Raw genomic sequence first — 27,281 nt, forward strand, 5'->3', positions numbered from 1 at the left:
GAAAAGGTAGATGAGCATCAAGCTCTGATATTTGAAAATGTTGGTGGCCAAAGACTATTCTCCCTCCCAATCTGACCCACCAAATGGAGCCAGAAAATGTATTCGTGACTGTTTCCATGGCTCTTACTCAGCGACAAGTCATTTCCCCTTTCAGATTATTTCCATTTTTAAGGCCCAATTTCCATTTGCTTTTTGATCTTTTGCTTTTAAGACATTTAGCCAATATCATCACCAGTCAAGTGCCAGGTTTTCTTTCAAGGCTTTGAACTTGTCATTTATCCTTTATCCTCCTAGGTGGATTTTGTCTGTGGCTGGTCCAAGGTAGACAGGGTTTTCCAGGTAGAGCAAAAGGAAAGGGGATTTTTTTTTTTTTTTTTTTTTTTAGGAAAGGGGATTCTTATTAAAAGATGGAAGAAGGGCTGGGGATGTAGCTCAGTGGTGCCGCCTCCTGCCTCACAAGCGCAAGGTCCCGAGTTCAATCCCTAGTACCAAAAAAAAAGTAATAATAATAAAACTAAATTAAAATTTTAAAAAAAGATGGAAGAAGAACTGAACATTTTAAAACATCTCTTGTAGCTGAATGTGGTGACATACGCCTGTAATCCCAATATTCCGGAAGTCTCAGGCAGGAGGATCACAAATTCAGGTCCAGTGTGAAGGCCCTGGGTTCAATCCCCAGTACTGCAAAAAAACCCAAATGAACAAGCAAAACAAAACAAAAAATAATCTCACATCTTATAAGCATCAGTGTCTGTTTAAAGGTTCTACGGAAAAATAATACTACGATTATCTGTATATTAATGAGTAATAAATGGTCTAATACAAGAGAACAGGATGGTTCTGACATCAGCAGTTATCTGGTGCTTCTGAGAGAAATACCTTAAGTTTTGTAATGTATTTATTCTTCTGTAAAATATCATAGGTTTAAAAAATTCTTGGTTGAATTCTTTATCAGTATTAATAAAACAAATTATTCTGGGGCTGAATCTGACATTTGAAAAAATTATAAATGGTTCTTTGTATTTTCCACAAAACTTGCTGATGGTTTTCTGTCTTAATTTTAAGCCTGTTAAGTAAGATTTATGAAATATTTCTCTTTGTGTTCCCACAGCTCATAGCACAGCATTATTCAGCTGCAGGCACTTAACCCACACACACAGTTACCTCTGTCACTTTTCTACTAATAGTGATATGGTAGGTTGGCCTTACCTAGTTGTCACACCCTCGCTTGTCTCAAGAAGTCATGGACCACACATTTCTCATTGTTTCTAAATCTGATCCAAAGTTTTATTCTAAATGATGTCGATGAAGGCGCTTATTAAAGTGCCATTGTAAATTTAATCATCTGTATGCTTGGTAAAAATCATTTAATGGATGAATAACTCAGAAAAGAACTCTCACCACCCACACACATTATGATAAAATAGGGCAGCGTTTTGCACTTGCTAGAACAGCATCGTTTGGGTAAGATTTCTCATGTCCATCTTTCCCCTCTCTTAGCATTTCAACTTCATCCTTGTCAGCTGCTGAATCGTTAAACAGAATGCCAGCCTGTCTTTGTATTTCCGAAGCTATGTGTTTCTATTGCGGACTGCACATCTTTATGACAGCCGCATGCTTGCAAAAGAATTAAGTTTAGAATATTCATTCAGTGGATTATTTTCAGAGTACAAAAAAAAAAAGGAAAGAAAAAAGAAAAGAAAAAGACAAGTAAAGAAAACGTCCTTGTCCTCGTTCTACGTTGTTTCCATCCTGAGATGCTCCGTGGAAGGCAACCGGGTGGTGGGCAGCGGCAGGGAGTACCCGATAACGAGCGCCTCACATTTCCGTGGCATTTCCATTTGCTAGCGCGCTGCTGCGGCCGCACGCCTGATTGATATATGCCTGCAATGGCACTTTTCCATTTGACACACACACACACTCTCTCCCTCTCTCTCCCTCTCTCTCCCTCTCCCTCTCTCTCTCCCCGTGTCGCTTAAACAACAGTCCTAACTTTTGTGTGTTGCAAATATAAAAGGCAAGCCATGTGACAGAGGGACAGAAGAACAAAAGCATTTGGAAGTAACAGGACCTCTTTCTAGCTCTCAGAAAAGTCTGAGAAGAAACGAGCCCTACGTTTCCCCCAAGGTAAGCAGGAAAACAAGCGCTGACGGCTTGCCTAGGACAATACTTTTTTCCAAACCGAGCCTTTCATCCTTCTCTCAGACAAAGAGACAACCTTTAAATACCACTTACATTTGCATTACTTTAATTTGCATTAATTTGTAGCAAGCTAGCCTTGTGTTTTTTAAATGAACGGGTCTTTGAAGTCTGTGACAGAGCCGGGAGCCTTCCCGAGAAGCTCGGAAATATCTTTTGGTTTGACTTAGAATTCTTTTCAAACTCTCTGCGTAGTTAGATATAACTTTGTAATGGTTCTTATATTTGACCCTGTGAAAGGGGACAGAGAAGCAGCAACTTCCCGGCATGGATCTGTGGAGCCCAGTATCTTCCTCCCCGCCCTCATCCCACTTACAATGGGGGCACTATTAACTCAGGCGAGCCTGTGAGGTTAAACGCGCACTGTTTACTTTTATTACTACTTATGTATGCTGCTGAGCTCTTGCCAGAGCTGTGCCGGAGTGCTCAGAATGACTCCAAACAATAGGCAACATTTATTTCTAGCTTTCGGTGTCACGCTTTGTAGGAATCTTGCTCCTTTGCATTCTTCTCCCAACGTGAGTGTGGGGCTTTCCTTCCATAGATGCATTGGGGAGCATCGGGGACAGATGAAGATGGTTTGCTGTATGACTTTGATTGGGCACAAAGTCTGAGGAAATGCATGCTGTTTGCCTTGGCCTTATTGCGAGGTTATTTTTAGTAGGCAGCTTGTCCCCACAGCACCACCAATGATACAATGTCCAAGGAGTGACTGGGAAAGGATGCTCCCACCAGCATAGGGACCCGGACCTGGAGGAATGACTGCTACAGACACCTGAGGAATATTTGGAGGGTTCTTTTAAACTCCGGAATTCAAGTTCTCCCTTTAAATGAACAATTGAGCTGTAGGAGGCCAGAGCATAACTCTTTCTTGGGGGACTGGAAGTTTGAGTGTGTGCAGAATGTTAATGACTCAGAACTCCCAGTAACTGAGGTTCATTGTAATGGTCAAGCCCAGATAAGCCTCCAGAAAAGAGGCAGCCTTCCAGCTCAGCTGAGATTCAGGTGCGTGAAAGGAAGCTATTTGACAAGACGGGAGTCCTTTCTTTCTGTCATTGTTAACAGCTATGGCTACTGCAAAGCATGCCTCTTTTCCTTTCTAACGTTAGTATATTTTAATTATAAGGAGCTGGCATAGGCAAATTGCTTCAACATGTAACATTAAATACCAGGTGCATTTGGAAGCTGTAGAAGTGCCTAAAACTCAGTGTTGACTGTGGGTGTCCAAGATAGTGGCGACTGCGGAAGGCTTCTCAGTTGAGCATTTAGACTTGATGCAAGTATCTGTTCATTTTCTTCTCACCAGCCTTGCTTCTGAAAGTAAACTTTAGAGTCCTATTGACCAGTTTTCACTGTGGAGCAGGGGCATGATTTATGGGAAACTTTTCTGATTTTGTTTAATAACTAGCCTAACAAACATTGTTGAATACAAATCTGACTTTTGAATGGATTAATTTACAACTTTGGGACATTCGCTATTTAAGAAAGCCTATAAAAAAGATAGTATGGATTCTATTGCTGTAGAACTTTACAGCGATTTTTCTTAAAACTGCTGCTTTTTGTAAAGCAGTTAGCCGACTCAAAACAATTTTCTTAAACAATTATTCAGATCATTATATGCGAGTGTTTGAACACAACATACAATGTATTGTGTCATTTATTTTAAAATACATTTGGTTCAGGTAACGGGAGAACTGGCTGAGGCCTTCTTATGAAATTGTGTATTAAGCCTCTGACACCCACAGATGGAAATGTGCCCGTGGAGTTTTCAATCTTAATTTGGGTTCCTATGACACTGTCAAGGGAAAAATAAATCACTTTTCAATACATTTAACAATTTCCAACTCATTTATTTTCCTGGGCCTTTGAAAAATGTGGTGAGTTTCTCGGAATTATAGCCACTAGTGGTGGCCAGTGATTTTTACTCTATTTAAAAACCAAAATTTAAGCACTATTACTCTTACTGGTGAACTGTTCATCCCATTATTTTTTTAATAATATTGATTAGGCATTTGCAATGTGCCTGGGACTATGCTAGTCCTGATGGATCGAATGCAATGCAAAGGGCATTGTCCTGTCTCCTTATTCTCTGACTGTAAACTCACTCTAGTTAGATTTTAGAACCAAAGTGGGCTTTGCCAATAGCTAACCTGAGTAAAAATACACCATTTAAAATAGCTGTTGGTGTTTAGATTTACTTGAAATGGTTATTACTTATCAATGGGTTTTCTTTCCACTTATGATCAAGGAGTTCCTCTTAGGACTTGATCAGCGGATCCTGGGTAGATCTCACTCACATAGTGAATATGGTTTGGATCTGGCCAGCCTGGGTAAAAGAAGCCTGGAGAAAGAGCAGTTTATACTGTTCTCTTGAGTGCCCTTCAGAAAGGACCACATGCTGTCTGTACTGGGAGTGGGGTGTGAGCCACCTACTCAGCAGCTGACATCAGGGCCATTGGATGAGTCATTGAATTAGAAACATGCGCAGAGGAAGATGTAGTCACCATCTCCCACCACCAACTTGTCCCACTCTTGGGATCATTGGGACCAATGACCTCTGGGCCTGGCCTGCATTCAGGGGCCCCTGGGAACTTCCAGCAGAAAGTTGCTTCCCAAATTCAGATCTCTGTGTCTCCCACAGTGTTGCTTTCAAATAACTCAGTCTGGTGTTTTATCACATGGTTAGGTTACTGGGAAAAAAACCTGTGAAGACAGCATCACCAGGGACCTTGATTTGGTCCTTATCAGTAGATAATGCCCCTGTGGTTGGATTAAAATGCCTATGACTCCCTGGGGTGCCTGACTCACCCTAGCCACCCCACAGCTTCTTGGCCCTGGGCCTTCATGCCCATTCTTACCTCTTTCCATGACAATCACTGAATGCTACCTGGCCCTGGCAGTCCAGCAAGAATAGAGGGGATGGGAAGCAAGTGGAAAGACCAAGAAGTGCTAACATTGAGCAGGGAAACAGGGTCTGGGGCGGGTGGGTGAACTCCAGGCCCCGAATTGCTGTGGCCAGTCCTGGCTGTGATCAGCTGTCATTTCCTCTTTGTGTATGACACTGTAGAGCATATTAAAATTTCTCTGGGATGGTATGTTTGGAATTCCTCTGATGCCCCACCTCATCAACTTACCCGGACAATAAAAGCAAGGTTGTAAGCCTTTGAACAGCTGGCCGGCTATATATTTCCCTTCTTTCCTTTGCATACTCTAATTCAGAAAAGAATCCAGCTAGACTGGCAGTGCCATGTCTGGGTACTTCTTTCCTGCAAGTCTGTCCTCCACCACCTCCTCCCGCTGCCCCTGGAATCTTCCTGGGTGGCATGTGGCTTTTCTTTTCTTTTGCTCACGACAGCTCCCAGCCCGCCCCCTTTTCCCTTTGCCTGAGCTCCTTCCATTGTGAGCTCACTCTTTGCTCGGTCTGTTTTCCAGACAGCCTGGGTCCTGTTCCATCGGGGCGAACAGCCTATGAGGTCTCCTCATCTCCATAGTATTCCCAGGATGTCATTCTTGGCACCAGCTCTGCTGAGCTGATAGGATATGGGGGCTTTTTGTAGCCTGAGCCTGAACCTACTTGCAGAGAGGAGCAGCCACGTGGCTCGCCAAGAGCAGGGCCGCAGTGACCCGGGCTGGCAGGGACAAGCATACCATCACAGTGACCCGGACATCTTCGCAAAGGCCTGGGAACGCCTGGATGCACTTCGACCCACATTAAGAGAAATGTGGTTATTCTCTGTTTCAGGAGGAGAGACAAGTGACTTGGAACAAAGCTTCCCGGATCCTTGGACCCTGCCCTGCCCCCTTTCCTCATCCTTCCCATGTCTCTGTCCCCCACCCCCAAAACAGAAAGAAGGAGAGACAGGACTTTTAATTTGGCCAGCCCAGGCCTGAATGTGTTTCTCAAACTTGTTTGGTGAAAGGGAGAGGGGAGAAATAGATCCTAGGCTGAGCCCAGTGAAAATGCATGGAGCTTTGGAAATGGAGCGTCTCTCTCCGTCTCTCTCTGCAGCAGAACAACAGTTTGGCTGATGAGTTGCAAATGCAAGGCACTGGGCTTCTCAATTAGAAATTTCCATTTAAGATCCTCCCTGTGCAGCATCCTTAGAAGATGCTGCTAATGTCCTTGAGATCGACAGGTATTAAAGAGCAATCTATAAGGCAGCTTCTTATTCCTTATCTGTTCCTGGGGGCTTTGGTTGGTTTTTCCAAATTAGCTAAAATTCATTAAAAGACCCAAAAGGAGAAATTTAAAACAGCTGAATTAAAATGAGTCTTTTCCTGTTAGCTTGACAAGGAAAGAAAAGGAGAGGGAGATTGAGAGAGGGAGAGAGAGAGAGAGAGAGAGAGAGAGAGAGAGAGAGAACCAATTCTCCTCCACTGCCATTTCTTGAGTTTTAATATGAATTATTCCATACAAGTCCCCAGGCTAGAGGATCTATTTAAAGATGCCTGGCAGCAGGAAGGGAGAGGGTAAAAATACAACTACTCTTTTGTCCATCAAAGGTTTTCTTTGGGAGGACATTAAGACCATTCCTGTTTTCCTGTCTGCCTCTGCCAGTGGCAGCATTCCAGCGGGTAGTACCCACTCCTCACCCATCAGGTCAGCAACCATGAACTTCTACATTGATTTCAGGAGAAAACAAAGGATAGGGAATCCTTTTGGAAGCCCCCATGTGCTTGTAGCAGAGCAAGGGAGGCTGGGACTGAAATAAGTGCTGGCTCTGATGTGCAGGTTGCACACTGCAGATTTGCACAACCATGCATCTCAGTCTTTGTGAAAGATGGTACCGAGGGTGTTATTTCTGATGCCAGCTTCCCTCACCTCTGCAAAGCTTCCTTCTTGTGTCACTGGCAATAGTTTGCAGAGTACCACTCATGCTGACTGTCCCTTTGGTCAGAGGGTCTCTGAGCCTGATATTGGGCGTATATTGCTAAGAATCACACTCCCTAGACTCAAACACCCTAGATGAGTCTTACAGTCTGGAACAATTACTTTCTTGTTGGAGAGGGTGCTGACTCAGAAGAGTCAAAGAATGGGTAACTTCAGTTGGCGATATGTACCCACTGCTTAGAATCAGGAATTCTTCCCGCTGGGGCTCACTTCACTCTCTTGTCAAAAATCTGGTTGTGAGCACTGACTAGTAGCCAGGTATAAGATTTCCAGTAGATATCTTTCTCTTTTTTTCTCCGCAAAACTAAGAATTACCCTGACAATTTGGTCTCTTTCAAAGCCTGGCTCTACCCTAACTTTTTCTTTTAAGCTGTGATTCAGCCAGTTGCAGTATCCTTTAAAAATGAAAGGCCAATAGGTTAAGGCATTCTAGAAAGTTGATGAGCTGTCAGAAAATGCTCAGGGGTGACCTATCTACGGTGTCATAAACCGACAATAGCCCTAAAGGTGGAGTCCCCTTCCACCCTTTCATACCTAGGGAATAAAAATAAGAAGACAGCAAGTCACAGATGTCACAAATGAGAAGGAGGAAGGATTATTTCTGATGTTCAAAATCTGCAACTGCCTTTTCAATTTTTTCAAATAGTACCATTTCAGAAAGGGAATCTTCCCTTCATTTTGCTTCTTCCCTCCCAGGAAGGGGTTTGAAGTGGTCTTCTTTACCTGAAAAGGAGGTCAGCTCTTTGAGAAAAACAGCTCTCACACAGCTCCAAGTGAAATGTAGGTACACACATTCCCAAAATGGATGTGAAGAATCAAAGAAATTCAATCCTCAATCAAAGTCCAATGTTTCTTTCAAATTCAAGAGGATATTTTAGGACTTACTACATTTCTGTGATTCCCTCCCTTCTCCTAAATTATAGAAAATTACTCCTTTTCAGATTTAAAATTTTTCTCCTGAGGTTTGGAATCCAAAGACAGCAGAATAGGAGGGTTGGCAATCCAAGGACATAGCTGTAGTATGCATGCTTTAAGCAAAGCAAAATACAGAGAGCCAACAGCCCAATGAATCCAGAGTGGTTAGTAATATAGGGAAACATTTTTATGTGATTTTTTAATGTTAACTTTGCCCCCTTCACACAGGCCTGTGTCTATGAGTGTTCTGGATCACAGCAAGGTCAAAGTCAGTATTCAAATCCCACCATGGGGCAGAAAAGGCAAATTGAATGGGGAGTGGAAAGATCGAGTTGTTCCTATTGTTCATGCCCCATTCCTAACTAAGGGCCCTACAGCTGTTAGGTGAGATCACTACCCACCATTCCAGAACGTGGTTGTGGGTGAGGAGATTCAAATGCAGCTTTGGAAACACTTTGCTGGACACTTTGAAGAAAAGCCAACATACCCATTTGTCTCCAGGGAAAAGGAGCCTGTACCCTGAGCTAACATTGGTCACCTCTCTTCTCCTAAGGCCAGGCAACAGCCAGCAGTCCCATGGCAGAGCAAGTGTGGAGTTATTTTAACACAAGGGTCCCCAGAACACCTGGCCATCCTTTGCACAGAGAGGGCATATCTTCATGAGACTCGGCAGGACTGAGCCTCCTAGTTGGGTATGTCCTGCTTTATTTCCAAAGGGTCTTGGGCAAGGTGAGCAGTAGATTGTGTCTCATTCCTTGGGAGACAACCCCCCATCCCTTTTCCTGGGAGGAAATGGCTAAAATGAAAGGAACTTTCCCTTTTTGAAATTGTGCTGCTTGAAAAAAAAAATGGAAAAACAGTTGCAGATTTTGAACATCAAAAATAGTCCTTCCTCCTCTTTTGTTACTTCTGTGGTTTCTACTCTCCTTATTTTTATTCCCTAGGGATGAAAGGATGGAAGGAGACTGCATGTTTAGAGCTACTAGTGATTTGTGGCACTGTAGAAAGGCTACCCCTAAGCATTTTTTGACAGCTCATCACTATATCAGTCACAGCTTATAGTCCAGTGGCTAGATTTACAGACAGAATCCAGATCCCCAGAGGAAAAGACTTCAACAGAAAAATGCTTCCTGACACTCGAGTAATCAGACCTGGTCATTTCCAATTTATGAAGGGCTTATATTCTAAGAGTCAATTAGTTATGTCAACTGCCAAGAACTCAGAGTAAGTCCTTCCACAGAAACTATGGGAGCTCACAGACGCCCATATAGGATCCAACAGCCATACCCAGAGGTCAGTTCTTCTAGATTCCAGGCCTAGTCCAGGGCTTCAGGAATGTTCTTCCTTCAACACAGAGGTTTTGTAGGTATTTCACCAAGCAGAAGAACTTGACCTTGGCCACTGGGACTTTATTAATTCTACTTCTGCAGAGAAGATAGCTCTTCTGGTCAGTTTTCTTCTCCTGTTTGGAACCAGAGCATCACAGATGGCCTACTGAAGCTCAGTTTAGGAATAAGGGTGATTCATAAGAATGGTACAAGGGAGTTGAACTCAGCCTGTGTCATCATCATCATGACTGACTACTGTTTAACCTTCTCCTCTCCCCATCCATTTGTGTTTTGGAGGAGATTAGAAAGAAACTGCAAGTATTAAGACAGCTTTAAGACAAATAGAAACTGGTTAAATATGTTCACTAAGCACTTCCTATGATTAATAAGGTATTGTTGACTTATGAACTATATTTAATATATTGCAAACACTGAATCAATTAGTTATTAAGAGCTACTTTTATTTCAGGTCACTCATATGGCCTTATCAAGGGGTAAATTCTTATAGCCTGGCCTTCAGGGTTGGCTCAGTACCACATTGGGAGTGGTTTAAACTCTTTAACAGTCATTAAGTACTTGAGTAAGAAGGGAAGTCTTGCTGTATGATTATTTTGGAGACTATGGAGCCCCAGAGCAGATGCCATACTCTGAGAAGCTTGGGTTGAGTTAGAGATTGTTGGTAATGGATAGAACCATAGAAGCAGCCATTCATTTTGTAGGCAAGGAATTTTGAGTTCTAGAGAAGACAAGTAACTTGATGAAACTCACATAACTAACAGTGAGAGGGCAGGACTCTGAGCCTGAGTACCATCAGATCAGCCTTGCTTTTACTTGATCAGACCACAGTAGGATGTCCTGTATGTTTCAGAATGCAGTGGGATAATTATCCAGTATCACTGACAAATCACTGCAAAATACTGGGAAAGGAACACTAATAAGATAGGCTGGCAATGGGTCCGGGGAGGGAACTGGGAAGGTACAGGTCAGTGGGAGTTTGGATAACAGTTCCTCTGGATTCCCTTACAATGTCTAAAAGTTGAGATTTTAAGTTTTAGTAGACTCAAGCTCAAGTTTTCCCAGTGCAATCTCTGCCCAGATCATAAAACTATTCAAGCCGAGGACACACATGCACAGGTGGGGCTACTTGACAGTTGACTCATCCCTCCAGATTATTTTTACTCCCAGTCCTTTGTTGGAGCACCCTTATCTACTCCAGGATTGTGATTGATTGCCTCTGGCTATATTGGTCCTTCTCTTTTGCTTTTTCTATCTCTTTTCTTCCTACATTATCCCTGCTGCTGGCCTCTCCACAGGTGGCTAGTCATGCCGGTTGGGAGAACACAAAGTCCTATCACAGAATGGAGGACTATTGTTTTGTTTTGCTTTGCTTTTGTTTTTGGCATTGCTGGCGATTGAACCCAGGGCCTTCACACTGAGCTACAACCCCAGATCGTTTTTTTTTGGTACTGTAGATCAAACTCAGGACCTTGCACTTGCAAGGCAGGCGGTAGAACCACTGAGCTAAATCCCCGGCCCCCCAGACCGTTTTTGGTTTTTTATTTTGAGACAGGGTTTTGCTAAATCACTAAGTTGCTCAGGCTAGGCTCAAACGTGATCTGCCTGCCTTGTTCTTCCAGAGTGTTGGGAATACAGGCTTGCACTAACATCCCTGGCTGGGACTATCGTTTAATTGCAAGGATGTTGTTTTTTCTCTTAAGGTAGCACCATGAGGCTAGCCATTGCCTCCCACTGTAGAATAGACATCATGGGCTGAAAGGGGAAAGAGCACTCTCTCCCCACTGATCCTGTGGCCGCCCATCCTTAAAGATACCTGGGTTTGGCAGGCTGGGGGCCTGGCAGCTTTTCCAGTTGGTACTGCTGCCTCTGGGTCAGCCTTGGCTGCTACTCGTGTGCTGTCAGATAGGAATAATATTAAAAACTATTCATTAAGCAAACAGGATGCTTTATAAAATCCAGCATGGTGTTTACAGTTTATAAATTAAGTGCCTTGGGAAGAAGCATCTGACTTATTCTCTAAGGCATCTAGTTGACTAGATCCCATTGGAATTCTATGAGTTCCTGGGAAGGGGCTACTGAGCACATCACACTCTGAATTAGACCTAGACTTTCTTGCTTTTCCAGTCCTCTCATGAAGTGTTATCTAACGGCAAGCTTTCTTCCACGCTTACAGGTCTTTGATGTTTTGGACGAGGGAGGGGCAATTCCTTTGAGAGAGGCTCTGTGTTTCTGCCATCTTTACCTTATTCATGCCTCATATCATGATTTAAAAAATTACAGTAAATGTTAAATAATTCTGTCTGATATGCTAACTGTTTTACAGCCTTTATATTTTATCTGCTTCACTTAATCCTCTTAGAAATGATGCAATGTAAGTTGAATATGAATTCTATGTTAAGGGATTTTAACAATGTGTCTAAAAAATTATCCAGGAAAACAGCCAGCCAAGATTTTGCTTGTAGATGCAGTGAGCTAGAAGAGGGATGTGGGATAAGACCTGTATTTTCCTTGACCCCCATCTCTTTTTTTATCTTTTGTGTTTTGGTGCTATGGATTGAACTCAGGGGTTTGGCATGTACTCTACCACTGAGCTACACCCCCAGCTCACTCACCCTCATTTCTTATCTGCTAGAGTGAAAGAAAACACGTAGTAGGCATTCAGTGAATATGTGTTAAATAGGTATTTATTGAAAGAAATCACAGGAGGCAACACCTACATATCCTAGCACTGAAAACAGCCCAGGAAGAAATTTGGGTACTGAAGCATCACCCTCTTTTGCCTGGCATGCAGGGCAAGAATAAGGCCATTCTTGGCACATGCTGCTTGTCTTAGCCTGTTGCTGGAATCACTTGTGTGAAACCAGTACTTTATTCTCTGCCAGGGAGAAGGTCAGGCCAAGAGTGAGCTGATCTGTGGGCACAACACCATCTCTCACCCAGGAGGCTGCTATGTTATTTCACTGAGGATGACAGGTGGGAAATCTGGGCACCAGTTGTTCTTTTCCACTGGTATCGTTTTGAGGGTAGCTCCAAAGTCGGGCACGCCAGCCTACGTGCCTCTCCTGCAGGCAGAGGCTCCATGTTGGAGCTATTAGAATGCAGACTCTGTACATCGGCCAAGTCCATGTCTCAGAGACTGCAGCCAGAGCCCAGAGTGGCCACAGGACTACAGAGTTCAGCAAGAAAGTTGTTCTTTCATTCAATCCATCATTGGATGGGCCAAGGTTTTACGTCTTGATAGGAAGCACTTGCTTTTGTGACACATGGCTTTAAAAAATTTAGTTTTGAGAAAAATGATAGAAGCTCCCACAAGGCAGAGGTGCCCACAGGCTGTCAGAGAGTGAGGATTTCAGTAGGGGATTTCCTTAAGTCATGTTTTTCCTCTTTGTGAGCCCACTTCGCACTCTCACCTGTGCGCACCCCGGCCAACACAATGTCAGGACAACTCTACCTCACATTCCTCTTTTCTCCAGCTTTATTTTAATTTTTTCTTCAACACATCAGTATTGGTTCATTCAACTTGAATATTTAAGACAAAAAAAGTCCCACTGTTATGATGTGAGACTCTTTTTCTCCACCTGTACCGGGGAGAAAACTCAGAGCCTCAAGCATTCAAACACTCTACCAGTAAGATGCACCTCAATCCTATTTTATTTTATTTAGTTTATATTTCACTTTAATACAAGGTTTCTCTAAGTTACATAGGTTGACTCTGAACTCATGATACTCCTGCCTCAGCTTCCCAGGGTATTGGTAGTATAGGCATGCACCACCGTTCCAGGCTAAGTTGTGTTTTGACTGTTCTGTCAGCTCTGTGCTATATTCACAGTTTGGATCCTTATTTCAGCATTTAATATAAGAATTAAACAAAAATGTCATGTTTTGTGAGGGTATTGAAATGAAAAATCTATTTCTTAGGACTAGGGTGGAACAACTTTTCCTCTGACACTTTTTAACTTTTTATTACTACTTCTGGGTTGAGTTTCTCACATCTAAAGAGAAAGGTAGTTAATAAATCTACATTGTACATGACATTAACAATCTCACGAGTCTAAACTTCATAATATTTACTAGCAACTGTTTTATTCACTTTTCAGGAAAAAAAATTTAACTGTGCTTGCAATTTAGGATGTTGCTACTAGGTGGCAGTAGTGTACAGAACAGAATGGTTCACAGAAGAGTATTTCATTGAGACTAGCCCATCTTCCCAGTTTATAAGCAATACAAACATACTATTATTAAAACACTCAAATGGGCACAAACAAAACATCTATCAACTTAGTTACCAGTTTTAAACTGAGCTTTAAAAGAAAAGTCATTAGGCTGATGTGGTGCATGCCTATAATCTCACTCTAGAGGTTGAAGGCATGAGGAACAGAAGTTCCAGCCCAGTCTGGGCAACTTAGTGACTTAGGGAGACCTTGTCTCAAAAATAAAAAATTCTCAAAGAGCTGAGAAATGTAGCTTAGTTCAAAGGCCCTGAGTTCAATCTCCAGTACTGGGGCGGGGGAAGAGGGGGGAGAATAAATTTCATTAGTTTCTGAGTATCTTTCCAGAGTTTCTCTACACATATATATATGCTTATCTTTGCCTGTTTTAACACAAATCAATACATAGAATTTCTGGATCTTTCTTTATGTAGTTACCCAGTATTCCATTGCATGAATATTGTATAATATAATTGACTGGTCTCCTATTAATGGATATTTTGTGGTGTTTCTAATTTTATGGTACTATAACAATGTGCTTGTGTAATTTCACACGAAGTATAATTCACAGAAACAGAGTTGCTAGATCTAAGTGATATATTTGTATTTCAAAAAGATATTGCCAAATTAGGTCTCTACAGAATTTGTGCTGATTTATTATTCTGTACTATCTCCAAAATGGGCCTATTTTCCCATACCCTTGCCAACAGAGTGCATGATTAGACTTTGTAAGTCTGATTGGTTGAACAAAATATCTTCACGGACTTAATTTTCATTTTTTTGAAATGAAGGATAGTGTCCCTCATCTATGTTTAAGGGCTTTCCTTTCTTGTGAAGAAAATGGACATGCCAACAAATACAACCACCCAGGCACATGTGTAGAGATTTGTCATTGATGTTGTTGCTTGTTTTTATCATCATGTCATACATGTTTTTCTTTCCTTTGCTTTGTGCATTTAATGGAACTTGTCAATGGCCGTGGCTTTGAAGAAAAGTTGCTGGCAGTGGAGAGGGAAAGCCAAGCCTGGAATGTCTGCTTTCCCTTCATCCTTTTGCCATTGACTCCTGGGGGAAATATCTGTAGACTGGAGTGGTGAAAGGAGAAATCAAATCAATTCTCTTTCTGAGACTAATTAAGGCTTCAAAGAGACAGATAACCACTTGGGATAATTTACTAATATTGAAACTCAGAAAATACTTAGTGATATTGCATCCCCCGAACATAGACCCCAAGAAAGTGCTGGCTTTTCAAGCTGACATCTTGGTGAATTTCAGGGGCCATGAGTATAGGAAAACCTGCTATGTAAGTGTCTTTTGTTGTAAAGAAAACAAAAAATTGCCCTTATTAACATGTATTAATTGCATGTATTAATGGGGTTCAGTGTGCTATTTCCATACATGTGCACAGCACACACTAGTCAAATCCAATCACTCTTCAAAAAATACTTTCTGAATCCTTTGCTGAAGTCGAACTTTGCATGTGGGTTTGATCCATTTAATGAGATATTGCACAAAAAGGAAAGTGGTATGAGGTTGTATGAAAACAGGGTCTGCTCAACTTCAGAATTACCTCCTACCTATGGAGAGGGTGGGAGCTGAATCAATAGCTAGTAAGTGGTGGCTTTTTAGAGCAGGATGGGGACAGCACATGCTATCTCTGTCAATTCCCTGACCCTCCAGATGGGGAAATGGGCTGGAAGACTTTAAATGAGTTGTGCAAATTGCTCTGACTGATAAATGGCAATGCCATGACTTGAGTCCAGGTGGGTCCCCTCATTACTGGTCCCTGCTCTTCCTGCAAATTACAGGACTTCCCAAAACACATCCATTTCACCTTGGTCATAGCCAGAGATGCTCTGTTCTGAAGCAGCCCTATATCACATACTTTTTGACCTTAGGATCCCCTGCCCTATGTTTGCAAGACAGCCAGTTGCAGCTAAATGGGCCCAAGGCCACTCTATTAGAACAAAACCAATTGGCTTATACAGACTTGAACTTCTAATCTTGATTGTGTCAACATTTTTGCCGGTTTATTCAGGCTGTTCATGAGTAGGAAGTTAAAAAAAAATTGTACTGTGAACAAAACAATCAAACTTTGATCTGAAATACCTTTGAAAGTTTTTTTGAGGCTTTAATTATCCTGTTCCTTTGGTTTGGGTTATAATGTCAGCCCCCCTCCCCGCAATTTCTCTAAATGTTTGAAAATATTTTTGATACTGTTTTCCAGTATAATAAAAAGCATCAGTGTGGGCCATGCCTAGAAGAGTTTGTGAGGTGATTTGAGGAGATCTCTGGACCTCAGTCCTTTGACCAGGAGGTATGGTTAAAAGAACAAAGCAAATGTCAGGAAAACCAGTCTAGCATAATCTCATTTTAATGGTAAATCTCTGCTCCAATGGCCACCTTCTTTTTCAAATTACACCATGGCTCATGCTACAAAGGTTCTGCAGAAATGTGTGACTCTGTTGGGAAATACACATGTGTGCCTCAACGATGCTGGAGGCCAGTGCAAATAATGTGTGTTTCAGATGCAGTTTGCCATTGATGCTGGGTGGCATGGAGCTTAAAACAAAAACAGGATGAGCCCAGAGCACAGACGTGGAAAATTAGGTGGGTGGGTGAGTGCGGACTTGGAAATGGAAAATGTGCTCCCTTGGGACGTGGCCTGTGTTCATTAGCACTGACCTGCCTCCTCTCTGGCCCTGCATGCTGATGTTGACACCAAAGCTTCCTGAGAAACTGAATAGACCCTCCTGCTCCTACCAACCAAGGCTAAAGATGAGACCATCCAATTTAGTGACACTGTGGCTGGAACCGTGTTTAATCTTTACCATGGGTTCAAACTATTCTTGCCCTCAGGAGCATGGACTTCAGCAATTAGAGTCCACATGTGCTTTCGTTAAATCGTTGTGTCCACTTCCAAATGGTTATGAATATGTAGTATAAGCATTGAGGGGTGGGAAGTGGAATGGATGAGAGTTTATGCTAATTACACTCTAGAAACCAATATTCTCTGCTCAAAATGAAATGGAAAAATTCTACTTAATATCTCCTGGGTTCCATTAGTGTTTCTGGGTAAATATTTCTGAGGAGAATAATTTCTGTTTTCATTCCAGCTGTGCAGCAGATCCCATGGTGGTGATGGATTACCAGTGCAAAGAGTAAGATAGAACTCCAGCATATAAAGGACAATGACAACCAAAAAGCTTCGGCCAGATCCTGCCCTTACCTTGAAAGGAACTGGATCCTAGGAGGGGAAGGCATTTCTAATTTTTTGTCCTCTGCCTCCCTCTGCTGTTCTTCCAGAGAAGTTTTTCCTCACAACAATGAGAAATCATGTACTAGCTGCATCCCTTTCCATGCTCTCCCTGCTGGCCATAATGGGAGACACAGACAGCAAAACAGACAGCTCCTTCATGATGGACTCAGACCCTCGACGCTGCATGAGGCACCACTATGTTGATTCTATCAGTCACCCACTGTACAAGTGTAGCTCAAAGGTAAGAACAAGGTCCTTGTGAGGGTAGCATCTGCTCCCTCACCCCCTAAACAGAAGAGAAGCCGTCTTTCTTTGTCAGGGGATTGAGAACTATGTTCAGAGCCCAACTGTGGCTCAATGACTGGCCTTAAGAGCTTGTGGGAGAATCCTGCTTTTAGGGTTTCCCAGCATGCTTGTACTTTTGACAGCCTAATTGAACATGTACACCCCCATCCCATGGGAGCGGTGTCATTTGTCCCTGGCTGTGAAATACATGAGCAGTAGTGTCTTTTTTCCAGAAAGAGAACTGAAGTCCACAAATTATTGTTACTCTTACCTCTACCAGCAATAAAGAGAAAGGGAATGCCTAGCACTCGGGAGGCTGAGACAGGAGGATCATGAGTTCACAGACAGTCTGGGCCACATAGGGAATCCAGGGCCAGTGTGGACTACATAGCAAGACCCCCCCCCCAAAAAAAAGTGGGGAATATGATTGAGTAATGGGACACACTCCTTTTTCAAAGAATTTCCTGGTGAAATACTTGGTAACTGGCCTCTGAGCCTTTCTCCATAGGCCATGTTTATGTTAAAATGAGTTCAAAAGCTAAGATGGCAATTTGATCATGGAGCATTTTTTACGCAGGTTATACAAGTCACTTTTGTTTGGAAGGGTCGCACACTTCTTACAGAGGCCGCCTGTGCCTCAGTGTTAAGACAAGGTGTGCAAAGGAATAATGTGCCTGAAAGGCCACCAAGAGTGGCCAGATGCAGGGACCACCCGGAAGGCAGGCACATTATAGGGTGGAACAGACTCCAAATGAGAGTTCTCACGATTGTCACTGCCCCCAGACAGTCATATGAATAAAATCTGTTCACCCTTGGTAAATAAGAATTTGTTTCGTTCAACCTCAGAGATTTTCACTTTTAGTTCTGAGACTAAAACCACTTAAGCATTCTCATATGGCAAGTATTTTTAAAATTACCAGTATCATTAAGAATTTTTTATAATATCAACCACTAGAATTAAGACCATAAAAGTCAATCTCTCCACTCTCTACTTAAAAACATTACTACTTCAGTCTGCTTTTAAATTTTCCATAACTTCTGTGATTATAGCCCCATGAAGATGACTCGTTTTAGCTTAGGAGATCAAGATCTGAGTTAAATCACTTTAACCATTATATTAATAATACCTATGACTGTGGGAAAAGTAGAGATTTTTCCACTTAAGAAAAATGTCCTGGGTCTTATTTGTACTTTTATAACTTAAAAAAGTAGTAAGTAGATGAATATGAATTTTTGCAAGGCTAAATAAAATCCCTTCTTAGGGAAAGAAAACAAGGAACTGGGAGAGTAGCTGTTGTAGAGTGCTTACCTAGCATGCTCAAGGCCTGGGGTTCCCTCCACAGCACTGCATAACAAAATAAACACACACACACAAACACACACACACACACACACAGACATCTCACAAAACAAAAACTAAAATTGAGAAGAAATATGAGAAATATTTTAGAATCATGATTGCTTAGAGATTGTAGGCCTGAGTGAAGTTGATGGGAGCAATTATTAGCTTCTCCTCTCCACCCTCTTCAGAAGCAGAAAGCACTAATATTTAATATTTCTTATTGGATAATTCCTCCCTTTCTTGACTTGTCCTCCATAATTATGACTCTTTAAAGAAAAAAAGGAAATTAAAGTTTATTTCAAAGAAAATACCATTGTGATAAGAAGGAACATAGGAAATAGGATCATGAGCGTGGTGTGGTGTCACACACCTGTAATCCCAGCACTCCTGGAGGCTGAGGCAGGAGGATCAGAAATTCAAGCCCAGCCTAGGCAATTTAGCAATTGAGTGAGACCCTGTTCCAAAATAAAAAATGAAAAAGGACTGGGAAAGGCCCTTGCTTCATTCTGCAGTAACACATACACACACACACACACACACACGGTGTATGTATAGAACCTGAAAAATGGGCAGAGCATGTGACTCAGTGGTAATGCATTTGCCTAGCATGTGTGAGCCCTGGGTTTGGTCCCCAGTACTACAACAACAACAACAACAAAAAGAAAGAAAGAAAAAGAAAAGAAAGAAAGGAGCTCAAAAACAATCTGGAAATATTGGGTGAAATGGGAAGAATGCTTTAGCAACTAGTACTTTGACCTAAGGAAGGTCAAATAAGAGAGGTCATTAACTCCGACTCACCACACTCACTCACGAGTCTTAGTAACAGACTTTAGTCTACTGTCATTCACTTTTGCTTCTCTCAGAATGCCACAGTCAATAACAGTGCAAAACTGTGATAATAAGGGAAACATTTGTAATTTCATGGGAACAATCTGTTTTCAAACATCCCAAACTGTCCCAAATATAGCAATAGTTTTATGTAAATGGTGCTTGTAATTATAAACCTTCCTTCCTTGGCCATAAAATATGCCTCAACTACCCAGACATTTTCTGGATTAGATTTTCTCTATGTATTCACGAAGGAAACTGTTTCCATTTGGAAATAGCCTGTCATTTTTTACTTTTCCAGACTCAGGCTGATCTTCTTTCTAGTGGATCTTTTTTAATGAAATCACTCTTCTTTAAAGATTTGGGGTAAAACATTTAGCCTATGTCTAGAATTTTTCTCTCTGCAAAAATTTTCCCTCAACATCATGGTCAAGGCCAATATTTACTAGACACAAGCTAACTGTTTGTCTATCAGTTAACGCTTCCTGGCTTACGTTTATTCAGTGTCTGGCCTTGTGAAGGCAGATGAAAGGTAGCATGTGACCAGGCTCAGGGAAAGAAGGGCACATACTTGATCAACTAATACATGTCAAACACCTCAGAGTAAAGGGGAAAAAATAAGAACCAAGATGGATTATGTAAAGGAGCAAATTTCCAATGATGAATGTCATTATATTGTATACCTTAAATGTACTAATAAAATTAATTAAAAAAAACACTTCAGAGTATACCTGCTAATCACTGCCAACAAAGCTGTGATGGCAGGCATTAGCATTCTTATTTTAACAGTAAGGAAAGCTGAAACCTGAAAGAATGCTTAAGTACAGTACCTTGTTAATGCCATGCAGCCAATAGCCCAGACAATGGTGGTGTCTGTCTTGGAGCATTCATCTTTAGGCTACTTGCCTCTCCACATTGGAAGAATGCAAGCAGAATGTAGGGGCCACTATCTTGAACTCCAGGTCCAACTTTTGGTCTGCCAGCAATAATGATTTATGCAGTACATGACAATTTTTCCAGGAAAAAAAAGATGTAATATTGGAAACTTTGCTGGAAGCTTTTAATGGGACTGTCTGTTCATTATCACCCTGAACTTGCAGTTGGCCAGTCTCAGGGTCCTGTCACCAATCTCCTAGCAATGCAGGAATGGACTGAGCCACCAGACCAGGGTGGACAGTATGGCCACAGTCTAGGATACACCCAGTGACTTTGTAAATGGTGACACCTCCTGGGTACAAAAGTTCCTGAGAGCAGCATGTTCATTTCCAATCTTTCTATGAGACCATGTTTCCCTGAAATTCTGAGTTAAGGCTGTAGAGCGTGGAAGTGGGCTATCTGGGCAATATTTAAGGAAATTGAAGCATCTCAGCCTTTGAAGCAACAGAGGGCTGGTTTCGAGTTTGCCAAATGGGGGACTTCGGAAAAGCTGGGCCATTCTTTGGTGCCTGTTTCTTTCCATATAAAATGGAGCTGTCTCTTGGAGGGTGGGGGTGTGTGATAACTTTTAAAAAGCACCCAGCCCGGTGTCCAGCATAGAACAGACATTTAATAAATGATATGATCTTGATGATGAAGTTATAAACTAGACAGGTGCTTCGACTCACTTTCCATTTCAGTCATTGCGGAGGAGCCCTCAATAACTGTTGGGATCTCCCACAGCCTTAAAGGATTAGGAAAATGAACCTCATTGTGGTTCTCCTTGGACACAGGGTGGCACAGAAGAGCAAAGTAAATATAAGCCACTGTGCTGGGTGCTAAGAGGGAGGATGAAAGTGAAAGAGGAGTAGCTTCCCCCTCAGCTGACTTCCCTTACCACATGAGCAGAGGAAGGAGAGGAGCAGGGCTGAGCTCTGGTCCTGGGCCAGGGAAGGGTTTCCAGGAAGGAAGGTTGGGAAAGTGAGCTGGCAGGGCAGACTGTGAAGTCTAAGTAGGGTGAGAAATGGGAGATGGTGACCCCAGGTCAGGGCATGGAACCCAGGCACAGTTGTCTGAACTCTTAGGGTCATGAGAGTGGGAGGTACCCAAAGGACAGCAACAAAGGAGAAGGAGGAGGGTTTAAGGGACAAAGCCTGTGAAATCTGCCAGAAGGAAAGGGATTGGCATACTTCAGGATTGGGAGGAGCTGTTAGGGCCCCAGTGCCATCTCCTACTGCTGCCTGAGAAGTTCATAATACATGGTGGCAGAAATCAGGGACGTCAGGAATATTGAGCTTATAGCACAGTTGAGCACTTGAGAGATATGACTTGGTTTTAGGAAGGTGCTGGAAATATGAAAATGGAAAGAAAGCAAGGTGGAAGAAAGGAAAAAGAAAAGGAAGGAAAGTACAAAGTTTTTGCCTTCATAATGTTTACAAGTTAATGCACTTAATGCAGAGGGAGGAGAGGGAAATGTTCTATGTGCAAAGGCCTTTTCATGTCCATTTGATTTGTGACCTGAGTGATGGCACTTGACTCCAGTTGGAGTGAGCTGGGTTCCCACTCAAACTTCCAAAGCTCCCACTGTCCCCGGATGCTTTGTTCTCCTGGTTGCTATTTTGTTGGTGTCCTCAGCCTGGCACAGACCGATTGCAGGATCATTTGAGTCCCTGGAGATGAGCAGAACAGTTATTTATTCAAGTTGCTGGTGAGGAAAGGAAAGAGAGAAGCATGGATAAATCATGATCCTGAGGAGAAAGGGGGTGCCATGGAAATAGGGGTGCAGTGTTCAATTGCTGAGAAAAAAAGAAGAAATGTTTCCCTTTCCACTGGGGTAAAATAGCCAGCATGTTGATCTAACATGGGACAGGTGGGTCTTTATTTTGATGCTAAAGGGGACACTTAGCCAGGGCTCTTGGCAGATTCAGTTCTGCATAAGCTTGGGGGTGGTGATACTGTACCCCACTAAACCAATAAGGAAAAGACGAGCTTTGTATGCCTCTGATGAAGACATGGTCTGCACTCTCAGAGGCAGGCCAGTGTAGATTAGAGAAGGGTTAGCTCATGCTGCAGGGATTTGGTTTCAAATGGACCTAGGTTTGATTCTAGCCTTGGCTTTTTCTAGATATGTGGCTTTGGGCAAGTAACAAACTCTCTAAAGCCTCAGTTTCCTCATTTGTAATAATAGTACCAGTCATCATAGTACCTTTCTTGTAGGATTGTTACGAAAATTAAATTAGTTTCTTAGCCGGGCATGGTGGTCCACACTTTTAATTTCAGTACACTCTGGGAAGCTGAGGCAGGACTGGAAGTTTGAGCTCAGGCTGGGGAACTTAGAGAGTTCTAATGAGACCTAGAAGGAGGAAAGGAGGAGGAGGAGGAGGAGGAGGAAGAAGAAGAGGAAGGGTGCTGGGGATGTAGTTCAGTGCAAAGGCCCTCTGTTCAATCCATAGTACCTAAAAAAAAAGTTCTTATTTGTTAAATGGTTGCTCATAATGATTAATCTAGAGCAAGAGCCCCAAAACTTTAATGAGTCCACAGCTTTGCTACTCAAAGTGTGGGTATCAGCCCAACATCATAAACATCAACTGGAATCTTAGGAGAAATGCAAAATCACAGGCCCACCCTAGAACTACTCAATCAAAATTTGCATTTTAACAAGATCCTAGCTGATTCATGTGCACATTCCAGTCTGAGAAGCTCTGGTCTAGAAGAGGTCAGAAGATCTTCATGAAGTGCTAGAACACAAAAGAGGCATACCCAAGGGTAAGAGGCTATGAAGAGTGAACCCAGAAAGTAGGTGGTTATCGTTCCATTCCTAAGTGATACCCATTAATAAATCTAATCTTCTAAATTCCTACTTAATCCCTCAACACACTTACACAAAACAGAGATACATTTTCTTCTGATTTCCAACCTTGAGCTGAGGTCTACATACTGAGATACTTCACAGAGGGAATTTGTATATGTGTGTTGAGAACATGAATTACACAATAATTGTTTCATAGTTTCTGCTTTGAGGAGGGGGCATTTGAATTTAGTCACAGAGGATAGATAGGTGGGATTTCATTAGGCAGAGCTGGATGAAGAGGCTGTTCCTGGGAGACAAAAGACATGAACAAAGGCAAGAGGCAGGGGAATTGAAGGGCAGATCCATGGACTCCTAAGTAATTAAATGTGGCTAGAGCAGGGAGTGGTTGATGAGAACCACTCTAAGTGATATTGACAGCCAGGCACAGAAAGCCTTGACTCCTGTTCAGGATTTTAGGTTTTATTCTGGAGGCTAAGAGTAGCCACTGAAGTTGTTTATTGTACATGTCTGTGCATTCTTCTTGTGCAGAAAGTCAGCTCCCAAAGAAGAGAGGCCAGGCCTGTTGGAGGTGGCTCCCAGTCCTTCAGTGCTGGAGTTTTTGTCTTGCACAGTGGGCTGGAAGTGGAGCTTGGCAAGTTGAAATTTTTTTAGTGAGATCACAATCAGGTTAACTCATCTGCAAATGGCCCTCCACTTCTGATTTAATCATTTTGTGGACAGCACTAATGGCTTGGTCAGCCAGGTCTACATTTGGCTCAACTGTATGTGTATCATTTTGGTATGAAGGCCGCATTATCTCTGGCCCTTCTGAATTAAGTCTTTTGGCATAGGCTCATCATATCCACTCAGACCAAAACCACTCTCCATTTTGGAAGATGACTCTGAATAACTGCTTAACCCACCTAACAGTTGATCTACATTAGCGATTAGCCGATTTATCCCTTTTCCAAGGAGAAGTGTCAAGCCGCTCTTGCCATGTACTGGCAGCCTTGGGAAGGAGCTGGGGAAGATCTTGCATCTCTCCCGGCATTAGAGAGCCAGGGACTGAACGCTAGGGTTGGACATGCATGTACTATACTACTGCTTACGGTATAATATTCCCAAACCTGTTTCAGATCATGTTTATTTTGTCTATCAATGTGAAGAGCAGGCAGGAGAGAATCAAAAGCTTTGATAAAATCAAGAGTGTACAGCTGGCATTTTTCTCTACTTCTATGATCTCTCAGAGAAAATAAATCAGCTGATTTAGTCCAACTTATTCTTCCTCTCACCCCGCTGTGGCTTTGTTTTGTTGTTGTTTTTTCTTCCAGTATCTTATATTCCCTTGGTGGTTGTTAGGTGATTATTGGTTTTATCCCCAGCATCTTCTCAGATAATGATGTTAATAATCTATAATTACCAGAAGTTATCTTTTCCCACTTTTGGAAAGATGGGCTGGTTATTTCCTTCTTTTAATCCTTGGGTGTTTAATTTTTCCCTATAGGATGATGTCAGAGATAATAGCTGGTGAGTCTTTACTATTAACTGCCAATTCCCAAAATATCATAAGGTCAGTGTCACAGGGTTTCATGCATTTATCTCTGTCTATCTATATCTACCTATCTGTCTGCCTAGCTACATCTTTTGATTGTTCATTTGAACAGTTCCACTTTTTATGACCTTGCTGTTGGTTCTGGAGTTCTAAGGTGACTTTTTTGTCCATCATGTAATATGAAATTCACTAAGCAAGGCCATTTCATGTAAGCATGAATCAATAATCTCAGGTTCCCCACTATCCTGCCTGCCTTGGTCATATAGGGTTATATAGCTTCATGAATCACACTGTCCCACCCCACTGCACCCATGACATCCCTCTCAGGATACCAGGCTTTATGTATGGGATACAAAAATGAACCTTTTGTCCATATACTTAAGCTATATGCACAATGTTTAGTGTATGTTTATGTACATTTTTCTGGGGATAACTTTGATCGTTTTCATCAGATTCGTGAAGGAGTCTGTTTACTAAAGCCAGATTAACAGCTACTCTAAGGAACACACATCCTGTTACTTCAGCCTAAACTTTTGGAAATGGAGATGCTCAAAATGGATACATCCTAATAGTGGTCCTAAATGACTTTGAAGATGCAGATGTGATTTTACAAATTTCAGTCTTCTTCAGTGTATAAACTCAGTGTGAACCCAGGGCCCCAAACGTGCCCTGTCTCTATTCTCTTGTTGCAAGTTGTAGCACCTAAAATGTTTTTTTTCCTAAGTGTCATTCAGCTTTTTCTTTTTCTTCTTCAAGAATCACATTCCCATTCTGCCATAAAGATAAGTTTGAGTCATTTGTAGGAAAATGGATGCACCTTGAGGCCATAATGTTAAGTGGAATAAATTAGACACACAAGCTTAAATATCACATGTTTTATCTTACATGAGAAGCCAAAATTATAAATAAAGAATAAAATAAAAGATAATAGGAAATAAGGAGGTAGAGCTTCCTCAAATGGGAAAGAGGTCAAGAGATGGAGGGAGCAGGGAGGGAGGGGAAGGACAGGGGATGCAAAAAGGAATTAAAATGTGTTATGTACATGCATCAACTCCTCAAAAAGTTTATAAACATTATGTACTGCAAACATGTACTAATAAAAATAAAAAATGAAACAACCTCCCCATCAAATCAGGGTAAACATATCCATCTCCTCAAAAAAAAATCATACTCCTTTTGGTTAGACATTCCCTGCACAAACAAATTCATATTTTCTGACATTCTTTATCTTATTTCTTGATTTCAGTTTAAAATAACTTGCTGCGTTTTGCTACCGGTCAAATTGCAAATGTAACGGGTCAGTGTTAGAACACCATCCAATAGAAAAAATCTTGTATTATTCTTGGATTTTTTAGGTGCACATTGTAACGATGGGTCTTGTTCAGTGGTTCTAAATCCTTAATGCAATTCCGAGTCATCTATAGAGTCTTGAAAATCTTGAAAGCCCAGATCTTACCCCAAGGATCTTAATTTGAGTGGTCTAAGATGGGGCCTGGTTGTTGATTTTTTTTTTCTCTGCCATGCTGAGGATTGAACCTAGGGCCTTGTACATGCTAGGCAAGCGCTGTACTACTGAACCACATCCCCAGCTCCAACATTTTTGAGTTTACCAGTTGATTCCAATGTGCAGCCCGACTTGAGAGCCACTTGTCTGACCTAGCAGACATTGACAAGGAGCTTTAGGGCCTTTCAAAGAATGCTGTGGTGTTGAGGCACCTCCACAGCTGAGGCGTTGGCACCTCCACAGAGTAACCATCTTTTCTTCTTTCCCCAGATGGTGCTCCTGGCCAGGTGTGAGGGGCACTGCAGCCAGGCATCGCGCTCTGAGCCCTTGGTGTCCTTCAGCACTGTTCTCAAGCAGCCTTTCCGTTCCTCCTGTCACTGTTGCCGGCCCCAGACCTCCAAGCTGAAGGCGCTGCGCCTGCGCTGCTCAGGGGGCATGCGACTCACTGCCACCTACCGGTACATCCTCTCCTGTCACTGTGAGGAATGCAGCTCCTGAGGGCTGCTACTGAGTGGCATCTGGATGGGACGACCGCAGAGGCAGTTCAACCAGCCTGGGAAAGGACTGGCAAGAAAAGAGTTAAGATGAAAGACGCAGCAATTCCTGGGGGGATTCTGCATATTCTAGTAATAAAGACTTTGCGCTTCGTGACAGAGAAAGCTACCCTGGAAACTTATTTTTAATTCCCACTTCGTTTCCCTGATACAATTTCTTTGGGTTCTTTTTCAGATTCAGGCATTTCCCCTGCTGGAATGCTGTTTGAGTTTCCAAGCATTCTGCATCAGTGGGAAAAAGTGGGTCCCCATGCACAAGTGTGTCTGTCACTGTTCGGTGCATATTAGGGAAGAATTTGCTTTGTAAAGGAGGGAAGTCCAGCTCTTCCTGGAACATCTCTTGTTTCTCATGGTGCCATTTTGGTCTAAGTTTGTCATCACCACTAAAAAGGTTACCAATTTCAAATTCTGGACACCAAACATGTGGCTATGTTTAGTGAGGTTTACTCACAGATGACTAACTGACATTAAAATAACTAACAAATGGATTTTCTTATGTGTTGTTGGAACTCTTGACATCTGTAATTATTATTCAGAAATGGCTTTGGGTAACTAAAGGTGGCATAAAGAATTTGTCACCTGAAGGCTCTTGCAGATAAATTATGGTAAACTTTTGTAAAGGAGCAGACTTTTAAAGACTTGCACAGACCCGGATCCTGCACTGACTTTAGAAAAGGCGTATATATGTACTA

The 27,281-nt window shown here is 42.2% G+C and overlaps 1 protein-coding gene across 2 annotated transcripts; it reads left to right on the forward strand.

The window, feature by feature from the left end:
- Window positions 1-1,801: 1,801 nt before the first annotated feature.
- On the forward strand, window positions 1,802-27,077 carry Ndp (norrin cystine knot growth factor NDP). 2 transcript variants are annotated; one of them, XM_004849992.3, is made up of 3 exons: window positions 1,802-2,127; window positions 16,676-17,059; window positions 26,306-27,077. In XM_004849992.3, exons 2-3 carry the CDS (start codon window positions 16,886-16,888, stop codon window positions 26,531-26,533), a joined length of 402 nt encoding a protein of 133 aa, XP_004850049.1. In that variant the 5' UTR covers window positions 1,802-2,127; window positions 16,676-16,885; the 3' UTR covers window positions 26,534-27,077. The 2 variants fall into 2 exon arrangements, with proteins under 2 accessions (XP_004850049.1, XP_004850050.1); XM_004849993.3 differs by having other exon boundaries at window positions 1,949-2,127; window positions 16,866-17,059; window positions 26,306-26,719.
- The last annotated feature ends 204 nt before the right edge of the window (window positions 27,078-27,281 follow it).

This window comes from Heterocephalus glaber, unplaced genomic scaffold (genome assembly GCF_053883595.1).
Source record: "Heterocephalus glaber isolate CG9 unplaced genomic scaffold, H.glaber_assembly_v1.0 deba00001547, whole genome shotgun sequence".
Lineage (NCBI taxonomy): Eukaryota > Metazoa > Chordata > Mammalia > Rodentia > Bathyergidae > Heterocephalus > Heterocephalus glaber.